At 45.4% G+C, this 22,373-nt stretch overlaps 1 protein-coding gene across 2 annotated transcripts in view; it reads right to left on the bottom strand.

Annotated features, from left to right (window-relative positions):
- Nucleotides 1-3,357: 3,357 nt before the first annotated feature.
- LOC119176702 (uncharacterized) overlaps nucleotides 3,358-22,373 on the bottom strand; it is a 54,471-nt gene continuing 35,455 nt past the window's right edge. Inside the window, exons 5-8 of one of the 2 annotated variants that reach the window (XM_075876747.1) lie at nucleotides 22,059-22,214; nucleotides 14,023-14,320; nucleotides 12,748-12,897; nucleotides 3,358-3,500 (exon numbers count right to left, since the gene is read on the bottom strand). In XM_075876747.1, coding sequence (XP_075732862.1) covers nucleotides 3,382-3,500; nucleotides 12,748-12,897; nucleotides 14,023-14,320; nucleotides 22,059-22,214 — 723 coding nt within the window. In that variant the 3' untranslated portion in view covers nucleotides 3,358-3,381. The remainder of the gene's footprint in view (nucleotides 3,501-12,747; nucleotides 12,898-14,022; nucleotides 14,321-22,058; nucleotides 22,215-22,373) is intronic. The other variant, XM_075876748.1, reaches the window with a different exon arrangement.

The following is a 22,373-nucleotide window of genomic DNA, read 5'->3' as shown; positions in this document are numbered from 1 at the left end:
TGAAAATTTTAGCCTTTCTAGAAAACTGAGCGTTGCTGCAGCTTCGCAAGACACTACATACAAGTTTATGAAAGTTGAAGTAAAAATTGCAGCCTTCCTAGAAATGTGGGTGTTGCTGCAGATTCGCAACCCACTGAATACAGGTTTACGAAAGTAAAAGTGATAATTGTAGCCTTTCTACAAAATTCAGCTTTGCTGCACTTTTGCAACCAACTGCATACAGGTTTTTAAAACTTAGAAGTGAAAATCTAGCCTTCTCTTAAAATTGAGTGTTGCAGCACATTCGCAACCCACTGCATACAGGTTTATAAAACGTATTGTGAATATTGTAGCCTTCCTTTAAACTCTATCGTTGCTGCAGTTCGCAAACCACTGCATACAGGTTTACAAAATGTGATGTGAACATTTCAGCCTTCCTCGAAAATTCAGCGTAGCTGCAGAGTTTGCTACCCACTGCATACAGATTTATGAAAGTTAGTCAAAGGTGTAGCCCTCCTTGAAATTTCAACATTGCTGCAGCCTTTACACCCACTGCATACAGGTTTATAAAACGTATACGGAAAACTGCAGCATTCATAGAAATTTGAATGTTGCTGTAGATTCGCACCACACTGCATGCAGCTTTACAAAACTTGAAGGGAAAGTTGTAGCCTTTCTAGAAAATCGAGCACTGCTTCGGATGTGCAACCATACTGTTTTATGAAAGTTGAAGGGGAAATTGTAGCCTTCCTAAAAATCTGAGTTTCTGCAGGTTCGGAACCTACTACATACAGGTTTATAAAAGTTGAAGTGAAAATTGCAGCATTCCTAGAAAATTGAGCACTGCTGCAGATTCGCAAGCCACTGCATGCAGCCTTAAAGATTGGGAAGTAAACATTGTGGCATTCTTTTAAACTTTAGCGTAGCCGCAGAATTTTCAACTCACTGCATACAGGTTTATGAAAGTTAAAATGAAAATTGTAGCCTTCCTTGAAAATTCAGCATTGCTGCAGCCATGCAACCCACTGCATACAGGCTTATAAAATGTAAAGTGGAAATTGCAGCCTTCCTAGAAAATTGATCCTTGCTGCAGTTCGCAACCCATTGTATACTGGTTTTTAAAACTTGGAAATGAAAATTGTTGCCTTCCTTCAATACTGAGCGTTGTTGCAGCTTTGCAACTCACTGTATGCAGGTTTGTAAAATTTGAAGTGAAAATTGTAGCATTCCTAGAAAATTAGGCACTGCTGCAGATTCAAAAACCACTGCATGTGGCTTTATAAAATTTGACGTGAACAATGTAGCCTTCCTTGATAATTCAGCATAGCCGCAGAATTCGCAACCCACTGCATACAGGTTTATGAAAGTTGAAGTGAAAATTGTAGCATGATTAGAAAATTGAGCACTGCTGCAGATTCGCAAATCACTGCATGCAGCTTTATAAAACGTGAAAAGAAAACTGCACCTGCTCAACGAAATCGAGCTTTGCTGTAGATTCGCAAAACACTACATGCAGCTTTACAAAACTTAAAGTGAAAGTTCTGGCCTTTCTAAAAATCAAGCGTTGTAGCCTTCCTAGAATGAAAATTGTAGCCTTCCTAGAAATCTGAGTTTTGCTGCAGTCTGCAACCCACTGCATACAGGTTTTCACTACTTAGAAGTGAAAATTGTAGCCTTTCTATTAAATTGAGCGTTGCTTCAGATTCGCAACGCACTGCATACAGGTTTATAAAATTTATTGTGAATATTGTCGCTCTCCTTGAACATCGTGCGTTGCTGCAGATTCATAACCCACTGCATACAGATTTAAAAAACTTAATTTGATAATTGTAGCCTTTCAAATATCTGAGTGTTACTGCAGCTTTGCGACCCACTGCATACAGGTTTATGAACGTTGGAGTGATAATTGTAGCCTTTCAGAACAAGGGGCATTTCTGTGGTTTTGCAACCACTGCATTCAGGTTTATAAAATGAAAAGATAAAATTGTAGCATTCCTAGAAAATCGATAGAAGATTAAGCAACAGGTTTATAAAACTTGAAGCGAAAGTTGTAGCATTCCTGGAAAATTAAGCACTGCTGCAGCTTTGCAACCTTTTGTATAGAGGTTTAAGAAATTTGAAGTGAAAATTATAGCACTTTTAGAAAATTGAGCGTTGCTGCAGATGTGCAACACACTGCATACGTGTTTATGAAAGTTGCAGTGATAATTGTAGCCTTCCTAGAAATGCGAGTGTTGCTGCAGATTCACAACCCACTGCATACAAGTTTATGAAAATTGAAGTGATAATTGTAGCCTTTTTACGAATTTCACCATTGTTTTAGATTTGCAACCCACTGCATACAGGTTTTTAAAACTTGGAAGTGAAAATGCAGCCTTCCCCTAAAATTTAGTGTTGCTGCAGCTACTAAACCCACTGCATACAGGTTTATAAAACTTAATGTGAAAATGGTAGCCTGCCTTTAAAATTGAGTGTTTCTACAGATTTGCAACCCACTGTATTCAGGTTTATGAAAGTTGAAGTGAAAATTGTAGCATTCCTAGATAAATGAGCACTGCCACAGAATCGCTAGCCAATACATGAAGCTTTATAAATTGGGCAGGGAACATTGTGGCATTCCTTGAAAATTTAGCGTAGCCGCTGAATTTTAAAAATCACTGCATACAGGTTTATAAATGTTAAAATGAAAATTGTAGGCTTCCGTGAAATTCAGCGTTTCTGCAGCTTTACAAACTACTGAATACAGGTTTATAAAACGTAAAGTGAAAGTTGCAGTATTCCTAGAAAATTGAGCGTCGCTGTAGATTCGGAACACACTGCATAGAGCTGATAAAACTAGAAGCGAAAATTGTAGCATTCCTAGAAATGTGAGCACTGGTGCAAATTTGAAACTCATTGCATACATGTTTAGGAAAGTTGAAGTGAAAATATCAGCCTTTCTAGAAAATCGAGCATTGCTGCAGATTCGCAACCCACTGCATACTTGGGACGTTAAACACCTTGTATCAAATAATCAACCCACTGCAAGAAGGTATAGGAAAGTTGAAGCAAAAATTGTAGCCTTCCTTGAAAATTCAGCATTGCGACAGATTTGCAACCAACTGCTTAAAGGTTTATAAAATAGGAAAGGAAAATTGTCCTTTCTAGAAAAGTGAGCGATGCTGAAAATTCGCACCCCACTGCTCACATGTTTATAAAACATGAAGTGAAAATTGTAGCCTTCCTCTTAAATTTAGTGTTACTGCAGCATTGCAGCCCACATGATACAAGTTTAACTTATAAAAAGTGAAGTGAAAAATAAATTCTGACAAGTTGATCATATTGTCTTTTTGGTTGCAGTCAGTAATATTATGACAATCAATTTACAGAATGCTGCGCTTGGTGTTAAATGCTGAACTTTATTTACAATATGAATGACATCAGTGGAAACAGGAAGATTACCAAAATATCCCGCAGTAGGTTTCTTCTTGGGGATGCATTGTTACCTGGTTTCCAGTGCAGCTGTAGTGCTACACTCTGTGCTGCAAAAGAGGTAGGGCCATCACTCAGTATCATCAATGTGCCTTTTCCAATGCGAATGAAATGGGCACACACTTTTAATGGGTCACCTATTACATTTTACCTATTATTATTAGTATAATTATTAGTACTAGAATATTCTTAATAATATCAGTGATGCCAGGCTTTTTGGTGATTGGCATGAAAAATTTTAATCCAGTATACACAAAATAGTGTTATACGGATGTGAATTCTTTCTCTAGCAGAGGGATGACCGCAGACTCAATAATGTTTTGCATATCATTCATTCACAGAAATTGCATATCCTATGTGGTGGGTAGCTTGCACACTGGTATGTGCATTGTGCAGTAGACTTGCGCAAAGCAGTCTATATCTCAGGGTTGTGGGTCGGGGCCATCCGTTCTATTCCCTCTCCATACTTACTCACAGAGGAGAGGTCCTTATAATTCTAGATTAACAGCAATATATATATATATATACCTTGTATCAAACACCTTGTATCAAATAATCAACCCACTGCAAGAAGGTTTAGGAAAGTTGAAGCAAAAATTGTAGCCTTCCTATATGGCTAAATATAAGGCTAAAGAAAGTTTGTGTATATATATATATATATATATATATATTGCAACGAGCAAGGTTGCGTAAAAACACAGGTTATTATTCCAGAAACGTTAGCCGCAACAAGCTGGTACAGGCAGGAACCCGGCAAGCATGAGCCACACACGGACGTCAACGTCTTCTTTCACGCTGGCACAGAGCTGGCGCCACTATGCTTCGGTACAATTACTCCCCGCGCAGAAAGGAGCCAACCTGGCGACCTAGGGAAAGGACACGACAAGGGGGTCATAGCACGGTTTGAGGCGTGATACGTGTACTGTTTCACGCCCACGGCAGCGTTGGTCCGAGGGTGGATCAATGGGCTCAACTTCATAGTTGACAGGAGATGTTTGCCGCACCACACGGTAGGGGCCATGGTATTTCGACGAAAGCTTCGGGGAAAGACCGGGAGGGGTAGACGGGACCCAGAGCCAAACCAGCATTCCTGGGTTATAGTGTACAGTAGACGCAGAGGAATCGTGATCAGTTTTCTGGCGCCATTGGTCTTGTGCGGTAAATGAGCGAGCGAGTTGACGACACTCTTCGGCATAAGCAGCTGCTTCGGAAACAGGCGTCGCTTCGGAAACATCAGGCTTGTAAGGGAGAATGGTGTCAATGGAGCATGATGGCTCACGTCCGTACAGAAGGAAGAAAGGAGAAAAGCCAGTGGTTGTTTGTGGCGCAGAGTTGTACGCGTACGTGACAAAAGGGAGCACTTGGTCCCAATTAGTGTGGTCGTCAGAGGCGTACATGGCAAGCATATCTCCAAGGGTACGGTTAAAGCGTTCTGTCATGCCATTGGTTTGGGGATGGTATGCCGAGGATTTCCTATGGACAGTGCGACATGCCTTGAGTAGCTCGTCGACGGCGTTCGAGAGAAACACGCGTCCACGGTCACTGAGTAATTCACGAGGTGCACCGTGTCGCAAAATGAGATGGTGAAGAAGAAAGGACGCAACGTCTTTCGCAGTGGTAGCAGGCAGCGCAGATGTTTCAGCGTAGCGTGTTAAATGATCCACGGCGACGATAATATACCGGTTGCCTCGAAGAAAGTTGGGTAGAGGACCATAAATATCAATTCCGACGCGGTCGAATGGTCTCGCTGGGCAGGGTAAGGGTTGCAAAGGGCCAGCAGTGCTGTGAGAAGGCGTCTTGCGTCGTTGACACGTGGTGCATGACCGAACGTACTGGCGAACGTGCCGATACATGCCGCGCCAGTAGTATCTTAGACGAAGGCGAGAGTAAGTCTTAAATACTCCAGCGTGGCCACACTGGGGGTCATCGTGAAAGGCAGCGCAGATGTCCGAACGCAAATGACGAGGGATGACAAGGAGCCACCTACGGCCATCCGTCACGTAATTGCGGCGATACAACAAGCCTTCACGGACAGCAAAGTGTCTTGCTTGACGAGAGAGGGAGCGTGAAGTCGTTTCTGACGAACTGTGAGAGAGGACCTCGAGCAAAGAATTGATCCAGGGATCCTTGCGCTGTTCGGATGGCATGTCAGTGATGCTCAACGATGACGAATCGCAAATGGCAGTTGATAAGCAGGCAAGGTCAGGAGGCAGTGGAGAACGGGATAGTGCATCGGCGTCTGAATGTCTGCGTCCTGAGCGATAAACAACACGGATATCGTATTCCTGAAGGCGTAAAGCCCAACGAGCGAGGCGGCCAGTAGGATCTTTCATGGACGCTAACCAGCATAAGGCATGGTGATCTGTGACAACATCAAACTGGCGTCCGTAAAGGTAGGTGCGAAATTTTTCTATAGCCCAAATGATAGCCAAGCACTCCCTTTCCGTGACGGAATAGTTGGACTCTGCCTTCGTTAGTGTACGGCTGGCATAGGCGACAACGTACTCGTCGCAGCCATCCTTGCGTTGAGCGAGAATGGCACCGAGGCCGACACCGCTTGCATCCGTGTGAATTTCAGTGGGTGCATTGGGATCGAAGTGGCGGAGAACTGGCGGAGAGATGAGTAGCCGGCGTAGCGCCGTGAATGCCTCATCGCAGTGGGAATTCCAGCCAGAGAGGTCCGTGCTACGGGAGAGAAGCTGAGTCAGAGGGGCAATTATAGAGGCAAAATTGCGAATGAAACGCCGAAAATAGGAACACAAGCCTATGAAACTACGAAGCTCCTTTAGGGTAGTAGGCTTGGGGTACTCAGCAACGGCACGCAGTTTGGCAGGATCTGGCGATATTCCTTCTTTTGAAACGACGTGGCCGAGAATTGTGAGTTTGCGGGCGCCAAAACGACATTTCTTGAAGTTAAGTTGCAACCCGGCTGCCGTAAGGCACTGGAGAACTTGTTCCAGACGGGAAAGATGAGTTTCGAAATTCGCCGAGAATACAACTATGTCGTCTAAATAGCAAAGACAGATGTGCCATTTAAGTCCCCTGAGGACACTGCCCATCATTCTTTCAAAAGTCGCAGGCGCATTGCAAAGACCGAAGGGCATTACATTAAATTCATATAAGCCGTCAGGGGTCACAAACGCCGTTTTTGGACGGTCTGGTTCAGCCATTGGTACTTGCCAATATCCAGAGCGCAGATCCAGTGAAGAGAAAAACTCCGCACCTTGAAGGCAATCCAAGGCGTCATCAATGCGTGGCAGGGGATAAACATCCTTGCGTGTGATGTTGTTTAGTCGACGATAATCCACGCAAAACCTGATGGAGCCATCCTTTTTTCGCACGAGGACCACTGGCGAAGCCCAAGGACTGTGTGAGTGCTGAATAACACCACGTTGCAGCATCTCGTCGACGTGTTGAGTGATGACGTCACGCTCGGCCTGCGAGACGCGGTAGGGGCGCTGGCGAAGTGGAGTATGATGACCGGTGTCGATATGGTGAGCGACAACTGACGTGCGTCCCAAGGGAGGTTGTCCGTGGTCGAAGGAGGCGCGGAAACGGTCAAGTAGTTGAATGAGCTGATTGCGCTGGTCTTGCGTAAGGCCGGTGTCTACGCTGCGCAACAAAACGTCTTCGTCAGGTAGTGAGGGCACGGTGCCAGCTGTGACAGCATCCACGGACATCGGTGTCGTATAAGAACGGGCATCGAAAGGAAAGATGTCATCATAAGTGTCAAGACTTCCAATGCATTCGCCATGCAATAAGGTAGCGGGACAAGGGAACGGATTGCACACGTACACGGCACTGGAGCCATCGGCAAGTGTTATGACGGCAAACGGGACGACAAGGTTCCGGCGACGAGCGCATTCTTGTGACGGCATAAATAGGGCAGTTGAATCGGAAACGGAGTTGCACAAAAGAGATACCGCGGTGACCGAAAAAGCAGAAATGACGACGTCAGCGGCGACGATCACCTTTTTGGGTGAGCGAGGGAGATCTATGAATGTCGTGCTGAATGGAAACAAAACGAGTTGAGCACGAGCGCAGTCGACAACCGCATGATTAGCGGAAAGAAAGTTCCATCCCAGGATGATTTCATGCGACGCATGCGGAAGGACGACAAATTCTACGATGTAAAGCACCCCTTGAATCACAACACGAGCAGTGCATGTGGCAGAAGGTTGGACGTGTTGCGAACTCGCCGTGCGTAAAGAAATTTCAACCAGTGGAGTCGTCACTTTGTTCAGTTTGCGGCATAACACTTCACTGATTATACAAATAGCGGCACCTGTGTCGACAAGAGCAGTTGTGGCGAAACCGTCCACAAACACGGCAATCTCGTTAGGGGGCGATAGATGAGGCCTTGGAAATTTCGTCGGTGGCGCAGCTCTTGCCTCAGGAACTGCGACTGTCAGTTTTCCTCCTGGGCGTGGTTGGAACGGCGAAGCATGGGGGAAGGAGACCGAAGACGGGGTGAAGGAGATCGACGTCGGCTGAAGTCTGGTCGACGTGAGCGGGGGTCATGCGAATCAGGTGTCACATGCGATTCTGATGGCCGAGGTATGTTGCCGGAATGCTGCACATCATTAAAATAGAATCCACGGCGACGACAGTAGCGCGCGACATGTCCTGGAATACCACAGTTGTAGCAGATGGGCCGGTTATCCGGAGTACGCCAAGAGTTGGCAGGTGCTCGAGGTGGTGGAATGGGCCGATTTACCGGATAAACTGAAACTGGTGACCTGTAGTAGTTGGTGGATGGACTGTATGAAGGGAGCGGCGGTTGGGCAGAAGGTCGGCGGACGGCTTCTGCATAAGTCAGCGGTGCAGCCACTGATATTGGGGATGTGGGCGAAGGGAGAGCCTCGGCAACTTGCGTCTGAATAGCACGGCGAAGTGAGTGGTCCAGTGTTGTGGGGGTCTCGTTGATGGTGGCGACAAGAGAGAGCTGTCGAGCAACTTCCTCCCGGATGTACTGTTGAATTTGAGGCATTAACACGCTGTAGTCGGGGCCACTGCTTTTGCACTCCAAGGCCGAAATATCAGCTGTCTGCGTATTAGCGCGACGTGTAGAAACTCGTTGCTTGCGCAGCTCATCGAAACTTTGACACAACTGAGTCAAGGCCGTGACGGTCTGTGGGTCTTTGGCCACAAGCATATGAAAAGCATCGTCATCAATGCCTTTCATTATGTTCTTTATTCTGTCAGACTCCGTCATCCTGTCATCAACTCGCCTACAGAGGCTGATCACATCCTCAATGTAGCTTGTGAAGCTCTCACCATTTCGCTGAAATCGTCCCCGCAGTCCCAGTTCAGCGCGAAGCTTACGCATGGCTGGACGACCGAAAAACGAGGTGATGGCCTCTTTGAAAACCGACCAGGTGGGGATGTCGGCTTGGTGGTTGGTGAACCATAGGTTGGCCAAATCCGTCAAGTAGAAGATGACGTGAATCAGCTTCGCAGGGTCATCCCACTTGTTAATCGCGCTGGCATGCTCGTACTCTGCCAGCCAGTCCTCGACATCTTGATCTTCAGCGCCGTTGTATACTGGTGGGTCACGCAGACGAAGTACACCAGAACACATGACAAGTGGCAGCGTGGAAGAGCCTTGTGGGGGATCGACGCGCTCGGTCATCGTGGACTGAGATGGTAGCTTACGGCTGCGGAGCTCCAGGACGTTACCCAGCACGTTTCCACCAAATGCAACGAGCAAGGTTGCGTAAAAACACAGGTTATTATTCCAGAAACGTTAGCCGCAACAAGCTGGTACAGGCAGGAACCCGGCAAGCACGAGCCACACACGGACGTCAACGTCTTCTTTCACGCTGGCACAGAGCTGGCGCCACTATGCTTCGGTACAATATATATATATATATATATATATATATATATATATATATATATATATATATATATATATATATATATATATATATATATATATATATATATATATATATACACACTTTTTGTGTTTTGTGGCCTATTCCTCGTGCAGTGTGTAGCCTATAACAACTCTGAACACAAGAGTCTTTTCTCAGCTGGTTTCAATTCGCGGAAGTTTATGCTCATGTGCATTGAAAATATGAGCATTTGCACATCCCTGTTCAGTACTCATACTTGAGAAATTTTATTTTGCTAACACAGACGTACTTCAAAAGACATTTAATGGATTTGACATAAAATGCATAAAAGTAATTTGTATGAACCCATACACAGACCCTCTAATTTGCAAAATCTGTGTCGAGATTATTATTTTAGGAATGGTATAAAAATTAAGCAGTCATGACAGTCCTACTGCATTGTATATTTGTTGCACCGTTTGTGTACAAATCAGAAACAATGAGGTAGAACATAGATGCTGCTAAAATACCGAATGAGGGGTTTGTGTGTGGAATACTGCTCTTCATTAAAAGTGTAAAGTTAAACAAAGGTTGCATAGCAGGTCAACTAGTGCATTAGCATTGAATAAAAAAATATTTCCAGAGTTATGGCGTTTTCACACCTTTGCAATAAAGATCACTAGTAAGATACAACTAGTCCGCAGCATTCCCTTCTCAAAGTAGGATGCCTTCAATGCCTGCACCAAGTGTTGTTCACTACAAACTGACGTCATCAGCTCGATAGCCAGCAACTCTGCTTTCAAAAGTCATTGCCGAGTGCGTGAGACTATTTCTTTAGTCAGGTGTTTGGGAGGGGCCTCTTCATACTTATTAACCATTTGTAGATTTCCCTATATTTTTGTACTGAGGATATAAAAACTGGCTGTGGTATAGTCACATAGATTACAAATAAATGATCTGAAATTTCATCAAAATTAGGACATTAATTAACGAAACTGGGAAGCGTGTTCAAAAGTGGGAAAACACTATCACAAGTCAACAAGGCTTAACTAACGATTGCATCAACAGATGAAACGGCTGAAGCAAGTGGCACTGCTGAGAGTCACTTCTCAAGTTGTGAAGAGGAAAGTTTTGCGGAGATCACTTCAGCAGATCACCACCTGCAGCTTCACCTCCTCTAAGCTTCTATGCACACACCATTTTTTTCTGTATTGCTGTCAGAATAAGCGAGTACAGCTGTCGTTAGTAATTATGTGCAAGCTTTTTCAAGAGGCTTGCGACATCAAAAAAAAAATATTTCCATGCATCAGTATCGGCGATTGCGCTGTAAGATGAGAGGCAAAACTTGTCAGAGGGTTGTTCTGATGCACTCATCGGTCATGTTATTGTGGAAATTCAAAAATACGCGATGACTGGAAAGTATAGTGGCCTCTCTGAAGAAAAAGAAATTCTCGGGCTATTTGATTTGGAAGTTTTATCAATTTGAAACAAAGGAAAATTCAGAAGCTATCATAAAAATTGACCGTAATTCAACGCCCTTGTAACTCTACAACCGCAAATAGAAATCAAAAATGAAATTTTTTATCGTCGACCAGCAATGGGCCGTTCAGCGGGCCCACGAAGCGGCCGCCAGGTACTCCCTGTCGGTCCCTACGTGGGAGACGCCCGCTAAGCGTGTCCTGCAGGACAAAAAGTTTTTCCATTCCATTGGGATGGCAAAGATTGGGGTAAGATATGACTGACTTAGCGTTGCGCAAATCGCAACGGGTGATGTGGGAGAAAATTTTTTTCTGCCGGGGAAAAAATGCATGTGCCACTGTTGCACAAAGAGTTAAGCTGTGTCCAAACATCCAAAGCTGTGTAGGCAGATATTGCGTCAATTTATTACGAGCCCTGTGAGCTGTCAGAAGTTAGGCATGCTTGACTTCCAAAAGAGTAGCTACTAATTCTATATGTGGGGTTTGACGTCCCAAAACCATTATATGGTTATGAGGGACACTTAGTGGAAGACTCCAGAAGTTTTGACCACCTGGGGTTCTTTAACGTGCAATTACTAAATTTAAGGGACACTCGAGGCAAATGTTAAGTATGTTGATTGTTGAAATAGCGCTTCAGAAACTTCGTAGTACTACTTTTGTGTCAATTAAGTGCTTATTTTGAAATAACATTTAATGGTACGCATCGCGTTAGCACATTTTGCAATCGACAGCCGGAAAACAGTCTCTCCGATGTCACAGTAGCCGTGCCCAACGTTGCCCGCCTTTACTGCGCGGCCGCGGGCACAGTGAACGTAGCGGGAGCGATACATGAAGGGACAAAAAACTTGGAGCCATAACCTTATGAAGCCATAGTAGCAAAGGCCATTCAACAATTTCCTGCAATCTCGAAGGCCATGGTTCTGCATATCGTGTCTCTGTTCAACTGGGCCCTGCTATATGGCACCACCTATCTAGCCAGAAACGGAACTTCTGAATCGTTCGTGCCATTTTCTTAGTAACACGAAATGGTTCTTATTTTCTATTAATCAAAGGGAAACTGACAACCAGCGTCTCGTTACGTCTCTTTATGCACGAAAAAATCTTTTTTATTGCCGCCAGTTCTTTTTTTTATTGCAACCTTGCCCCGCCGCGGTGGTCTAGTGGCTAAAGTACTCGTCTGCTCTCCCACAGGTCGCGGGATCGAATCTCGGCTGTGGCGGCTGCATTTTCGATGAAGACGAAAATACTGTAGGCCCGTGTGCTCAGATTTGGGTACAAGTTAAAGAACCCCAGGTGGTCGAAGATTCTGGAGCCCTCCACTACTGCGTCTCTAATAATTAATGGTTGTTTTGGGACGTTAAACCCCACATATCAATCAATAAAATATCTGAAAAGTTCGAATTCACCATCAAATGTATGGGGGGCCCTAGCTATCTTTAGGCAGAGCTAAGAAAATATGCTGACACACGCAATCACAATGTGACCAAATGCATCTGGCTGACTGTAGCCTAAAGTGAGTCAGAAAATTTTTCTTACGAATTTTTGTGGGGAAACTATTTGAAGGTCACAAAGTTCAATCATCTATCGGCACACTTGTTGCATAATTTTCTCCTGACATTGCACATGTACGAATATCATATGAAATGCATGGACAAAAACTGATGGAGGGTAGCTTAGAATGTTAAGCACCCCAGCTGGCCGAAATTTCCGGAGTCCTCCACTACGGCGTCTTTCATAATAATATGTTGGTTTTGCAACGTTAAAAGCCACATATTAGGGCTAAAGCTCCTTAAGGCGGGGGTTGTGCGTCTGCTGTATGTAGTAGTCACCTCTCGTTGTGGCCTTCGGAATGTCTGCTGGAAGGCGGTATACTTGTATATGATGAAAAAATAATTTATTGCCACAATTTTTTCCCCTCAGTGCACCTTTTGGCAGGTGCGCTGCCAAGGAGAGTAAGCCAAGTTTCCTTGTTCTTTTACCTGTATCACAAGATCCCTTGGCCAGGTCCACGATGGTCGCGACAAGCGAGTTTGTCGTCTTTTGGAGGAAGTGCAGATTGAGGTCATTCAGTGCCGTGATGTCATCGCATACTTCGTGGTAGCACTCGCGCATTGTCCCACGGAAGGGTCCTGCGTTTGCAAGTAGACAGCAGCAGACGTACTTTACGCATACTATTTTGCTCTATGGTTTACGTGCGCAATTTTCGAACATCCCTCCCGCACGCTTTCCAATGATGGTGTCCACGCATGGTTTCTAACGTTGCGTTGAATGTGCTTAGTATGTCGGCACTAGTTGCCCTTGTATTTAGTTTATCACATTCGCCTTCTGTTAGTACGAAAGACTATATATATATATATATATATCTATATATATATATATATATATATATATATATATATATATATATATATATATATATAGTGCGTGATAATCTACAAGGAAGAAAAAAAAGAAGCATGTACTGCCGCGTAAAGCTAAACAACAGCGAAACTGGTCAATCCGATGGCCGTAAAAAAGGGGAAAAGAAGTTACAGTTTCTCCTTCTTAAGGGTGAAGCAATAAATGTGATGGCAACTAATTGAAATGTCACACGGTCTATGAATGGAAGGACCGGTATGCCTTGCAGAATTTCCGGTTCTGGCAAAGTAGTACGTCACACGTAGACAGTGCACTTGGTTGGGTTTCGGTTTCAGTATTGTGCCTTTTTGCCTATTGAAAATAATTTTCGTATTTGTTCAGCATTTCAACTATCGGGTGCCTGAGAAGAGTGTCTCGGGAACATAAAAGCACCGTTACCCTGACATGGTGGAAAAATCGCCGGAGGTTGCCCACAGCGCATGCGTCCTTCCCCTGGCGGTAAAGTCACGAAACTCTGAGGAAGGGTCTCCGATAGCGGAGGCTTATGTTCTGGCGGACATGGAGGCTAGCGGCAGCAACTCTACTGGCAGACCAGCTTGCACCAGAGATTATATTGTAACGGATCACTCCGCAAAGCTACGCCCCCATACCAAAACGGCAGAGGGCAGCACAGAAAAATTAAAAAGCTAAATTGCCTTTGTCGTTGCTACAGGAGGAAAGAGTTAGTTTAAGAAAGGCGCGTGGGCAAGTAAATACAATCAGCTTTTTCTCCCTTTTTTGTGACCTTACACACATTTAGCTAAGGAGTGCTACACTCTGTGCTTAGATCTTTATTTTTTAATCTATAAAAATATGTAGGATATAGCGCGAAAGCATGCGACGTGTGGTTTCCTCACCGGTGTCCGTGAGAAGGATGGCGCTGAGGCTTTCTCTATAGACCGGATGGCTGTGGTACCAGAACATCACGTGGTCACTCCGCAGGAAGTTTATGTGCTTGGCAAGGCTGGCTGCCATCGGTTGGGGCCCCAACGGTATAGCCAGGCTGTGAAGGCGGAAGTTAGACTTGTGCTCGCGGTGCCAGGCGCGACTGAATGTCATTGCCAACCGCTCGTCCATCCGCCACCGCGACATGCTGGCCAGAAAGTTGCCGCGGAAGCTGTCCGCCATGATCGCATTCACCACCATCGGGCTGGCCTGCATACGAACGCAATAGCTGCATGTAACTGTCGAGAGACACGAAATTTTTCCAGAAAGTCTTGGAGCGCGCACAGTATCGATCGAGTACGAGGGGTCATGTATCATAACCTCTAACAAACCCTCCCCTTTTCATGCCGGCATGGATGACAGAAGAAAGGTGGGGTAGGTTAGGGACAATAAATGGATGTGAAGGGTGTTATGTGGAAATATAAGTGCACAATAATTTATGGCGACAATCAAAATTTCAAAGTTTGTTTTGCATAGTGAGAAACCTGTTAATGTAACTAATTTGTGCTGATTATTATAATGATTTTTGCACAACAAACTAGCTTGTAGGGTTCATGAGAGTGGTAAGCTATATTCAATACATACATGTTATAACTAACAGACAAAAAAGCCAAGGAAAGTATAGGGGATGTTATTTGTAGTAATTTTGATGTAACTGAAAAGAAAGTAATGTAAACGAAAAGAAAACTTGCCGCTGTCAAGGACCGAACCTGATATCTTAAACAATTGCGCCCGATCTGGTGAGATACAGCGGCGGTCATCTCCCCAATCACTTTATGGGGTATATATGTACACCTAAATTGGAGAGTGTTAGCAAAACAAATCAAATCAAGTTTTATTATTTTATAATTCAAAGTACAAGAAAGATATACAGAAGCAGATCCCATAGTATACACTAAAATGGGACTTCCTATAAAATGTAAATATAAATATTCAATGGGCAACAACAGGGGCAAAAATAATAGGCGACAAGGTTAAAAAAAAAATGAGATACAAAGACAATTCTGGTACTATGCTAACATCCACTATATGTCATCGGAAATGTAAACTATAAAAATATATCTATCTATATAAATAGCATAAAGAGAGAGAGAGAAATAAACAAGAGAGTGAAGAGAGAATGGCATGGAGAGGGATAAATCAGTTTGGCAGAAAAATGAATGTCCCATAGCAAAAACGTTTTCACTTTATGGCGAAATTTGTGATTAGTTCTCCCTTTGGGAGTAATGAAATTGTTATGCTGCGCGAAACAAGTTGGGTTAGTATTTAGTAAAGATGATGAAGGAATGAATGATAATTATATTTGTTCATTATTCAGTTGCGAAATAACAGTGGTGAGATTGAATTTTACAAGGATCGCAACGCTGAGAATTTTACTTTCTTCTAGCAACTGTTTAGCATTGTAGGCGAGTGAAATAAACGTGATTAATAGAATTGCATGGTTCTGAATGATTTGTAGTGGTTTTAAGTGAGTGGTGTTCGTGTTACCCCATGAGGTTAGGCAGCAATTGATGCGAGAGTGTACAAACGCGAAATAAAGTGATAGCAAAATCAGACACGAAAAAAATGGACGTGCTCTGATGAGGACGCGTATTTCGTGAGATAACTTCTTTTTAAGATGTGTTACATGGTTCTGAAATTTCAAGTTATGGTTAATATTGACGCCTAAGTAAACACATTCTTCGCTTGCCGATAATGCATGGTTATCAATGAAAATGGGCGGAATGCACTGCGGTGATTTATTTTGTGATGATAACAAAAATAGTTTTAGAACAATTAATGTAAGTATATTAGCTTCACACCACCCTAACAAGACACCCTAGCACCGCTATAGTTATCATGTCTTTCTTGTGGCCTGTTCCCGACAAAGTGATTGCTTAGCAGATCGCTCTTTCAGTAGGTGCTCTCTTTTTTCACCTAATTATAAGTGAACTTCGTGAATATCACATCCGTGTCCGTCGGTGATGGACGTGGACCCCCATGGACATCCGCCAGTTACGGCGGCGTCGGCGGTGGCCGCATCCAGGAAGCGTACGGGACTCTACAGCGACTAAGACGCCGAGAGCGCTCTTGTTTACCCAATGAGCAGCGAAGAGCCTTCCGACGACGACGATTTTAAGCTGGTGCTGAGCCGTAAAGTGAAGAGGTGGAACGTCAGAACATCTTCGTCATCGAGTACGCTGAACGACAAAGTGCCAAGGAGACCCGTGACAAACACTATCCTTTTTGTCTCTGAGGTACCGGATGGTAACATGAAGCGCCTCAACAGGCAATATGCTTCGGTAATGCTGGAAGGACTCGTGCCAAACGAGATCACAGACATCAGAGTGAACACGCGTAAGAACATATTGGCCATCGACGTTTGGCATGCTGCGGCACTTAATATACTGCGCAACGTCAACGAGCTGGGGGGAATGAAAGTTCGCTCCTACATTCCTGTGAGCTCTAACGTCGTCACTGGAGTCATCTACGATGTGGATACTGCCATTCCCAGCTCCGACTTCGATGTTCTGGTCAAACCGGCAAATGAAGCCAGCGTCATCGCAAAAGTTGTTCGTTTGAGAAACTCACGCTGCTTGAAGATCATGTTCAAGGGCGACTCTCTTCCTTCACACGTAAAGGTGGGCCATTTTCGGCATTCTGTGCGACCTTTCGTACCGAAGCCCTTACAGTGTTACAAGTGCATGAAGATAGGCCACGTGAGAAGCGTATGCGAAAATATGACGGTGTGTCCTCGTTGCGTGGAAGCCCATTCTGCGGATGACTGCGAAGCAACTACCCTCAAATGCTCGAATTGTCATGGGTCACATGCAGCTTCGTCAAAAGAATGCCCCAAAATCCAAAGGAAAATAGCGGTATTGAAACAAATGGTCAAAGACAATTCGTCGCATCGAGAGGCTGCCAGGACCATCCGAAAGAGGCGTCATCGTCGCCGCAGTTCATCAAAGAATGCCACAGGCGCTGCATCGAAAGCGCCACTCCACCACTTTTCTCTTCCACCACCCTTGCCTCTCAGACCGAAGGCGGCCAGCGCGGTCAACAAACCAACGAGCAGCACTGTTGCAGATGAATCAGTTTGGCCTTCATTGCCGAAATCACAGCCACCTGCAAATCCCAAGCGCACATCGACAGTAACATCACTCCAGCCAGCGACTGACAAGCTGCCTGAGGAGGACACAGAAGTCATCAGAATGTTCCGAACACTGCTGGATGCCATGCGAAAGCTGTGCAGCAGCCTGAAGTCTCCACTCGCTCAGAGTGCACTACAAGTACTGGATGCTCTAAGTCCAGTATTTGCAAGTCTCCAGTAGCAACCATGGCTCGACCAATTTTCTCCTTCCGCAACGAGGTCCGACAAGCGTCGATAATGCAGTGGAACGCGAGAGGCCTGAGATCCCGCATCTCTTCATTCCGTCAGTTACACACGCAGTCGTGGCCAAGTGGTTATGGCGATGGACTCGAAATCCATTGGCATATTCCCATTCCGTCAGTATATATTCATCAATCATACTCCTATAATAGTTATATGTGAACAAAACGTGCAACAACCTCCTAAACTATCAGGGTATGAATCTTTCGTTTCTTCAACGTGCGAGGAACGCAGCAAGGTGGTTGTTTACATTCGCACAGATTTCACATATGTGCATCATGCAGTTCAATCGCATGACGACAATCAATATGTCTGCTTACGTGTTAAAAAGGAAAAAGTGTCATTCACACTCATTGGTGTCTACATATCTCCATCCGGACGATTTGAACAAGACCGACTACGAGACATACTGACAACAACTACGGGCCCGTGGGTTATAACTGGAGACTTCAGCGCACACCACTTAATCTGGGGTAGTTCGACGATCAACGCTAAAGGAAGAAACCTCGTGTCATTCGCCTCCAAGCATGACTTATGTTTCTTAAATGATGGCAGTCCTACATACCTGCAGGGCCTTACGTACAGCAGTTGCCTCGATTTGACTCTGGTATCCAAAAACTTCCGGTCGCAAATGCACTGGTTTTCAGACATCGAAACGCATGGGAGTGACCACATTCCAACTTATATTCGAATAAGGGGTCTTACTAACTCCTCTCCTAAGACCACAATACGAAGAATTGATTGGTCCAAATTTCAGCGACTCATGGAAAATACATGTCGTGAAGACCCTGACCAGAACTTGGAGGATGTCATCAAAGAGGCAATGAGGGAAGCTTCCTGTCTCCTCCCGTTCACCGGAAAGCGTTCAGATTTCGACGTTGAACTGGAAAAACTGTGCGCGCTTCGTCGAAGGGCGGAAAGAAGATACAGGCGGACGAAAGCAATATGCGACGTGAGGCTGGCACGACGCAAACAGAAAAAAAGTCCAACGACGTTTAGACAAACTTGAACAGGAACGCTGGAAATCATTCTGCGAATCATCGGATCCCCGAAAGCCGTTGTCACGCATCTGGAGCACTATTCGTGGCCTGCGCTCGACTCCCCAAAGAAGACATCTTTTCATGGCTTTAGCCCCACATTTAGGCCACCCCCAACTTGAAGTGGCAAATGAGTTTTGTACGCGAATCGCTGGTGTGTCCGCCTTGTCCGCTGGCACCATTAGGAGTGTTATCACTGAACCCCGCATCTCCGAAATGGACAATCTTTTCACTATAGAAGAACTTGACGCATCTTTGGCGGCTTCCCGACGATCATCTTCACCAGGACCCGATGGCATCACCTACGCCGCTCTAGCCAACCTTCAACAGGAGGCAAGGGGACAGTTGTTAAGCTATTACAGCCACTCATGGCAGGCGGGCATTGTTCCCCAGGATTGGAAGATAAGTCGACTTGTGCCACTACTTAAAGCAGAAAAGTCACCATTTGATTTGACATCATTTCGCCCTGTTGCCCTCGCAAGTTGCGTAGGAAAAGTCATGGAAAGGATGATACTTACACGCCTACAATGGTACCTCGAGCGCTACAACGTATACCCAAACTGCATGACGGGTTTTCGGCGAGGTAGGTCATCTCTTGACAACGTGATTGATCTCACAACATTTATCCAGCAACAGAAGAGCGTCAAGCGCATACCACTGGCACTCTTCCTCGACGTCAAAGGGGCTTATGAGAACGTAACACATAAAGCCACCCTAGACTCGTTGGAAGCTGTTGGAATCGGTGGTCGGATGTTCCAAGGATCCAGGATAATTTGACGAGAAGGTACTTTTTTGTACAAGCCTCAGATGGACCTACCACCAATTACTACACCTCCCGTGGCGTCCCTCAGGGCGCCGTATTAAGTCCCACTTTATTTAACCTCGTGATGGCAGGACTTCGTGAAATTTTGCCAAGTACTATCCTCATATCAATATATGCAGACGATATTTGTCTATGGACTTCGGCTGTAGTTCGTCCTCGTCTACAAAAACGTGCAAGAGTCCAGCAGGTTGCCACCCTGGCATGCTCATATCTCCGCAAGCAAGGTCTTTCCGTCTCAACGGAGAAATGTGCATTGGTTGCGTTTACTCGCAGAGCCATGACACAATAGCCCGTTACCATCAATGGGCAAAATATTCCATACCAGAAGAACCATCGCTTCCTGTGTGTGATTATTGACAGTGACCTTTCGTGGAGTGCCCACTGCAATTACCTGAAGAGAAGGCAACTTCCATCGTCCATATAATGCGGTTCCTCTGCGGAAAATCGTGGGGCACATCGATAAGGTCAATGATGCAGCTATACAGGGCACTGTTTCTGGGATTTTTGCGCTACAGCTTGCCGTTACTGGCAAGTACGTGCAAGACGAACATCCGAACCCTCGAAAGTCTGCAAGGACAAGCACTACGCGTGTGCTTAGGAATGCCGCGATGCACGTCAACCTACGGGGCAATTATGATCGCAAGAGAGCATCCAATTCAAACATACATCACCATTGACAATTTGAGAGCCCACATAAGACACCTCTGCCGAGTTCCTGGTCACCATGTTGCAGTGTTGCCACTTCAAAGACCACAAGCGATGTTTGATTGATTGATATGTGGGGTTTAACGTTCCAAAACCACTCTATGATTATGAGAGACGCCGTAGTGGAGGGCTCCGGAAATTTAGACCACCTGGGGTTCTTTAACGTGCACCCAAATCTGAGCACAAGGGCCTACAACATTTCCGCCTCCATCGGAAATGCAGCCGCCGCAGCCGGGATTTGAACCCGCGCCCTGCGGGCCCACAAGCGATGTTTTCAAAGATTATTTCTGCCCATAGAGAATGCCTTCCTTTCGGCTTCACTCCAGCAACAAGACCGGCGTCACCTCCGTGGTGCCTAAACAACCACAGGTGTGCCTCACTATTCCGGGAATAACGGACAAGAACCGTAATTCAACACTGGTCCTACGACAGATGACATTGTCGCTAGTCAACGAAAAATACGGCCAGAGGACCCACATTTTCACCGATTGATCGGTCTCGGTTGACAGCTCCACAGGTGCTGTTGTCATCCCGGCGTACCAGGTCACTATAAAGCTCAAACTGTCGCATAGGACAACATCCACAGCAGCGGAGCTTGCCGCCTTACGTGCTGCTATACTTTATATCGCGGAAGCCTGACCTCAAAAATGGGCTGTGTTCTGCGACTCCAAGGCATCCCTTCAGAGCTTGCAATCAGCTTTACGACAAAGGGAGCATCAACAACTAGTGAATGAAATAAGAAAAGTGATTCACGAAGTTTTATCGAAAGGACATGACGTGGTGTTCCAGTGGTTACCGGGACATTGTGGTATTGTCGGTAATGACCTTGCTGATAATGCTGCCCGATCCGCCCACGTGGACGTCCAGACAACCCCAATTCCATTGTCGAGAACCGACGCTGCAAGGGGCCTTCATCCGTTCGCTAACACCATGTCGGAAACTTGGCTGAGTGACCCCAGTGTCAGCAACCGCCGCCTACACAAATTGGACCCATCGAGAAAGCTTCAAGTTCTATCGGACCTCTCCCGCCAGGATGCAACTTTACTGCGCCGCCTGTGGTTAGGAGTAGCTTTTACAAAGGCGTACTCCTTTCGCATAGGAATGGCGGATAGCTCCCGATGTGAATCGTGTGACACTGACGAGACAATACAACATCTATTGTGTTCATGTGAACGTTTTTCGAGCGAACGCAACTTGCTACGCGAAACGTTAGAGACACTAGACAGTAGACCTTTTTCTGAAGAGAAGATCCTTGGTTCATGGCTGTACGCGTCGCTGGCCAGCAAAGCGACGCGAGCACTGCTAAATTTTCTAAAGACGACCGGACTACGCGACCGCTTATAAGCGTGCATTGGACAAGGTCACATCTACACACACGTTGCCCTTCACTTCTCTCTCTCTTCTCCTTTAACCCCCCTCACCCCTTCCCCCAGTGCAGGGTCGCAAACCGGACGTGCGTCTGGTTGACCTCCCTGCCTTTCATTTCTTCCCTTCCTCCTCCTCCTCCTCTTTGTGGTCTGTTAGTTTTAATTAGAATTGTACTTAACAAATAAAAACAAACCCTTGAAATTCCCCTTCTTTCGCTCACTTAGTGAACAGCAACTGCCATAGTACATGGTGGTTTTCCATTTTTCGTTGTGTGCCCACGAAACCTACACGCTACCCTACAGGTGCCATATCGCAGGGAAAAGGAAGCGGGTGGGTAGGTCAAGGGTGCGCTACAACTTTGTTCGGAGCTTGTTAGTGAATATTTCTAAACTTCCTGCTTCCTCCATGGCAGAAATTTACTGATATTAAAAAAGTGAAGGAAGAGGAAATCGGAAAGTTAGGCGAGTAGATGAGTTAACCAAACTTTCGGGGATAATGCGGCCGCCGAAAGCACGGCATGACAGAGGCCTTTGCCATGCAGTGCGATGGGCGTACGTGTAGTCATGCTGCATGATGATGAATGAAAATTCCGGCACATGCCTTTGGATGCAACTGTGATAAGACTTTACAAAACACTATACTTACATCCTGAAAATCAACGGGAATGTCTTGAGAGTACATTGTGTCGTTGTAGTGCAAGATGGTGTCCATAATAATAGCACCCTGAAACTTGGATCCATCTCGGAGTAGCTCGTTCGAGATCAGGAAGTCGTGTACGAAGTAGTAACTGCCGACGCACCCCTGCATTCACAAAAAAAAGTGCAGTAACCTAAAGCCGATGCTTGCAAGACACGCCGATTATATATAGCTAGAGCACTGCTATCTGCCAATTAAGCCCATTGTTTATTCATTCGTGGATACGTTTTTAAAAGTTATAACAGCTGCACTATGAATGATAAA

The sequence above is a fragment of the Rhipicephalus microplus genome, chromosome X (genome assembly GCF_043290135.1).
Source record: "Rhipicephalus microplus isolate Deutch F79 chromosome X, USDA_Rmic, whole genome shotgun sequence".
Classification (NCBI taxonomy): Eukaryota; Metazoa; Arthropoda; class Arachnida; order Ixodida; family Ixodidae; genus Rhipicephalus; species Rhipicephalus microplus.
Note: the sequence above shows the minus strand (reverse complement) of the source record. Positions and strands in the feature narration are given on the sequence as shown.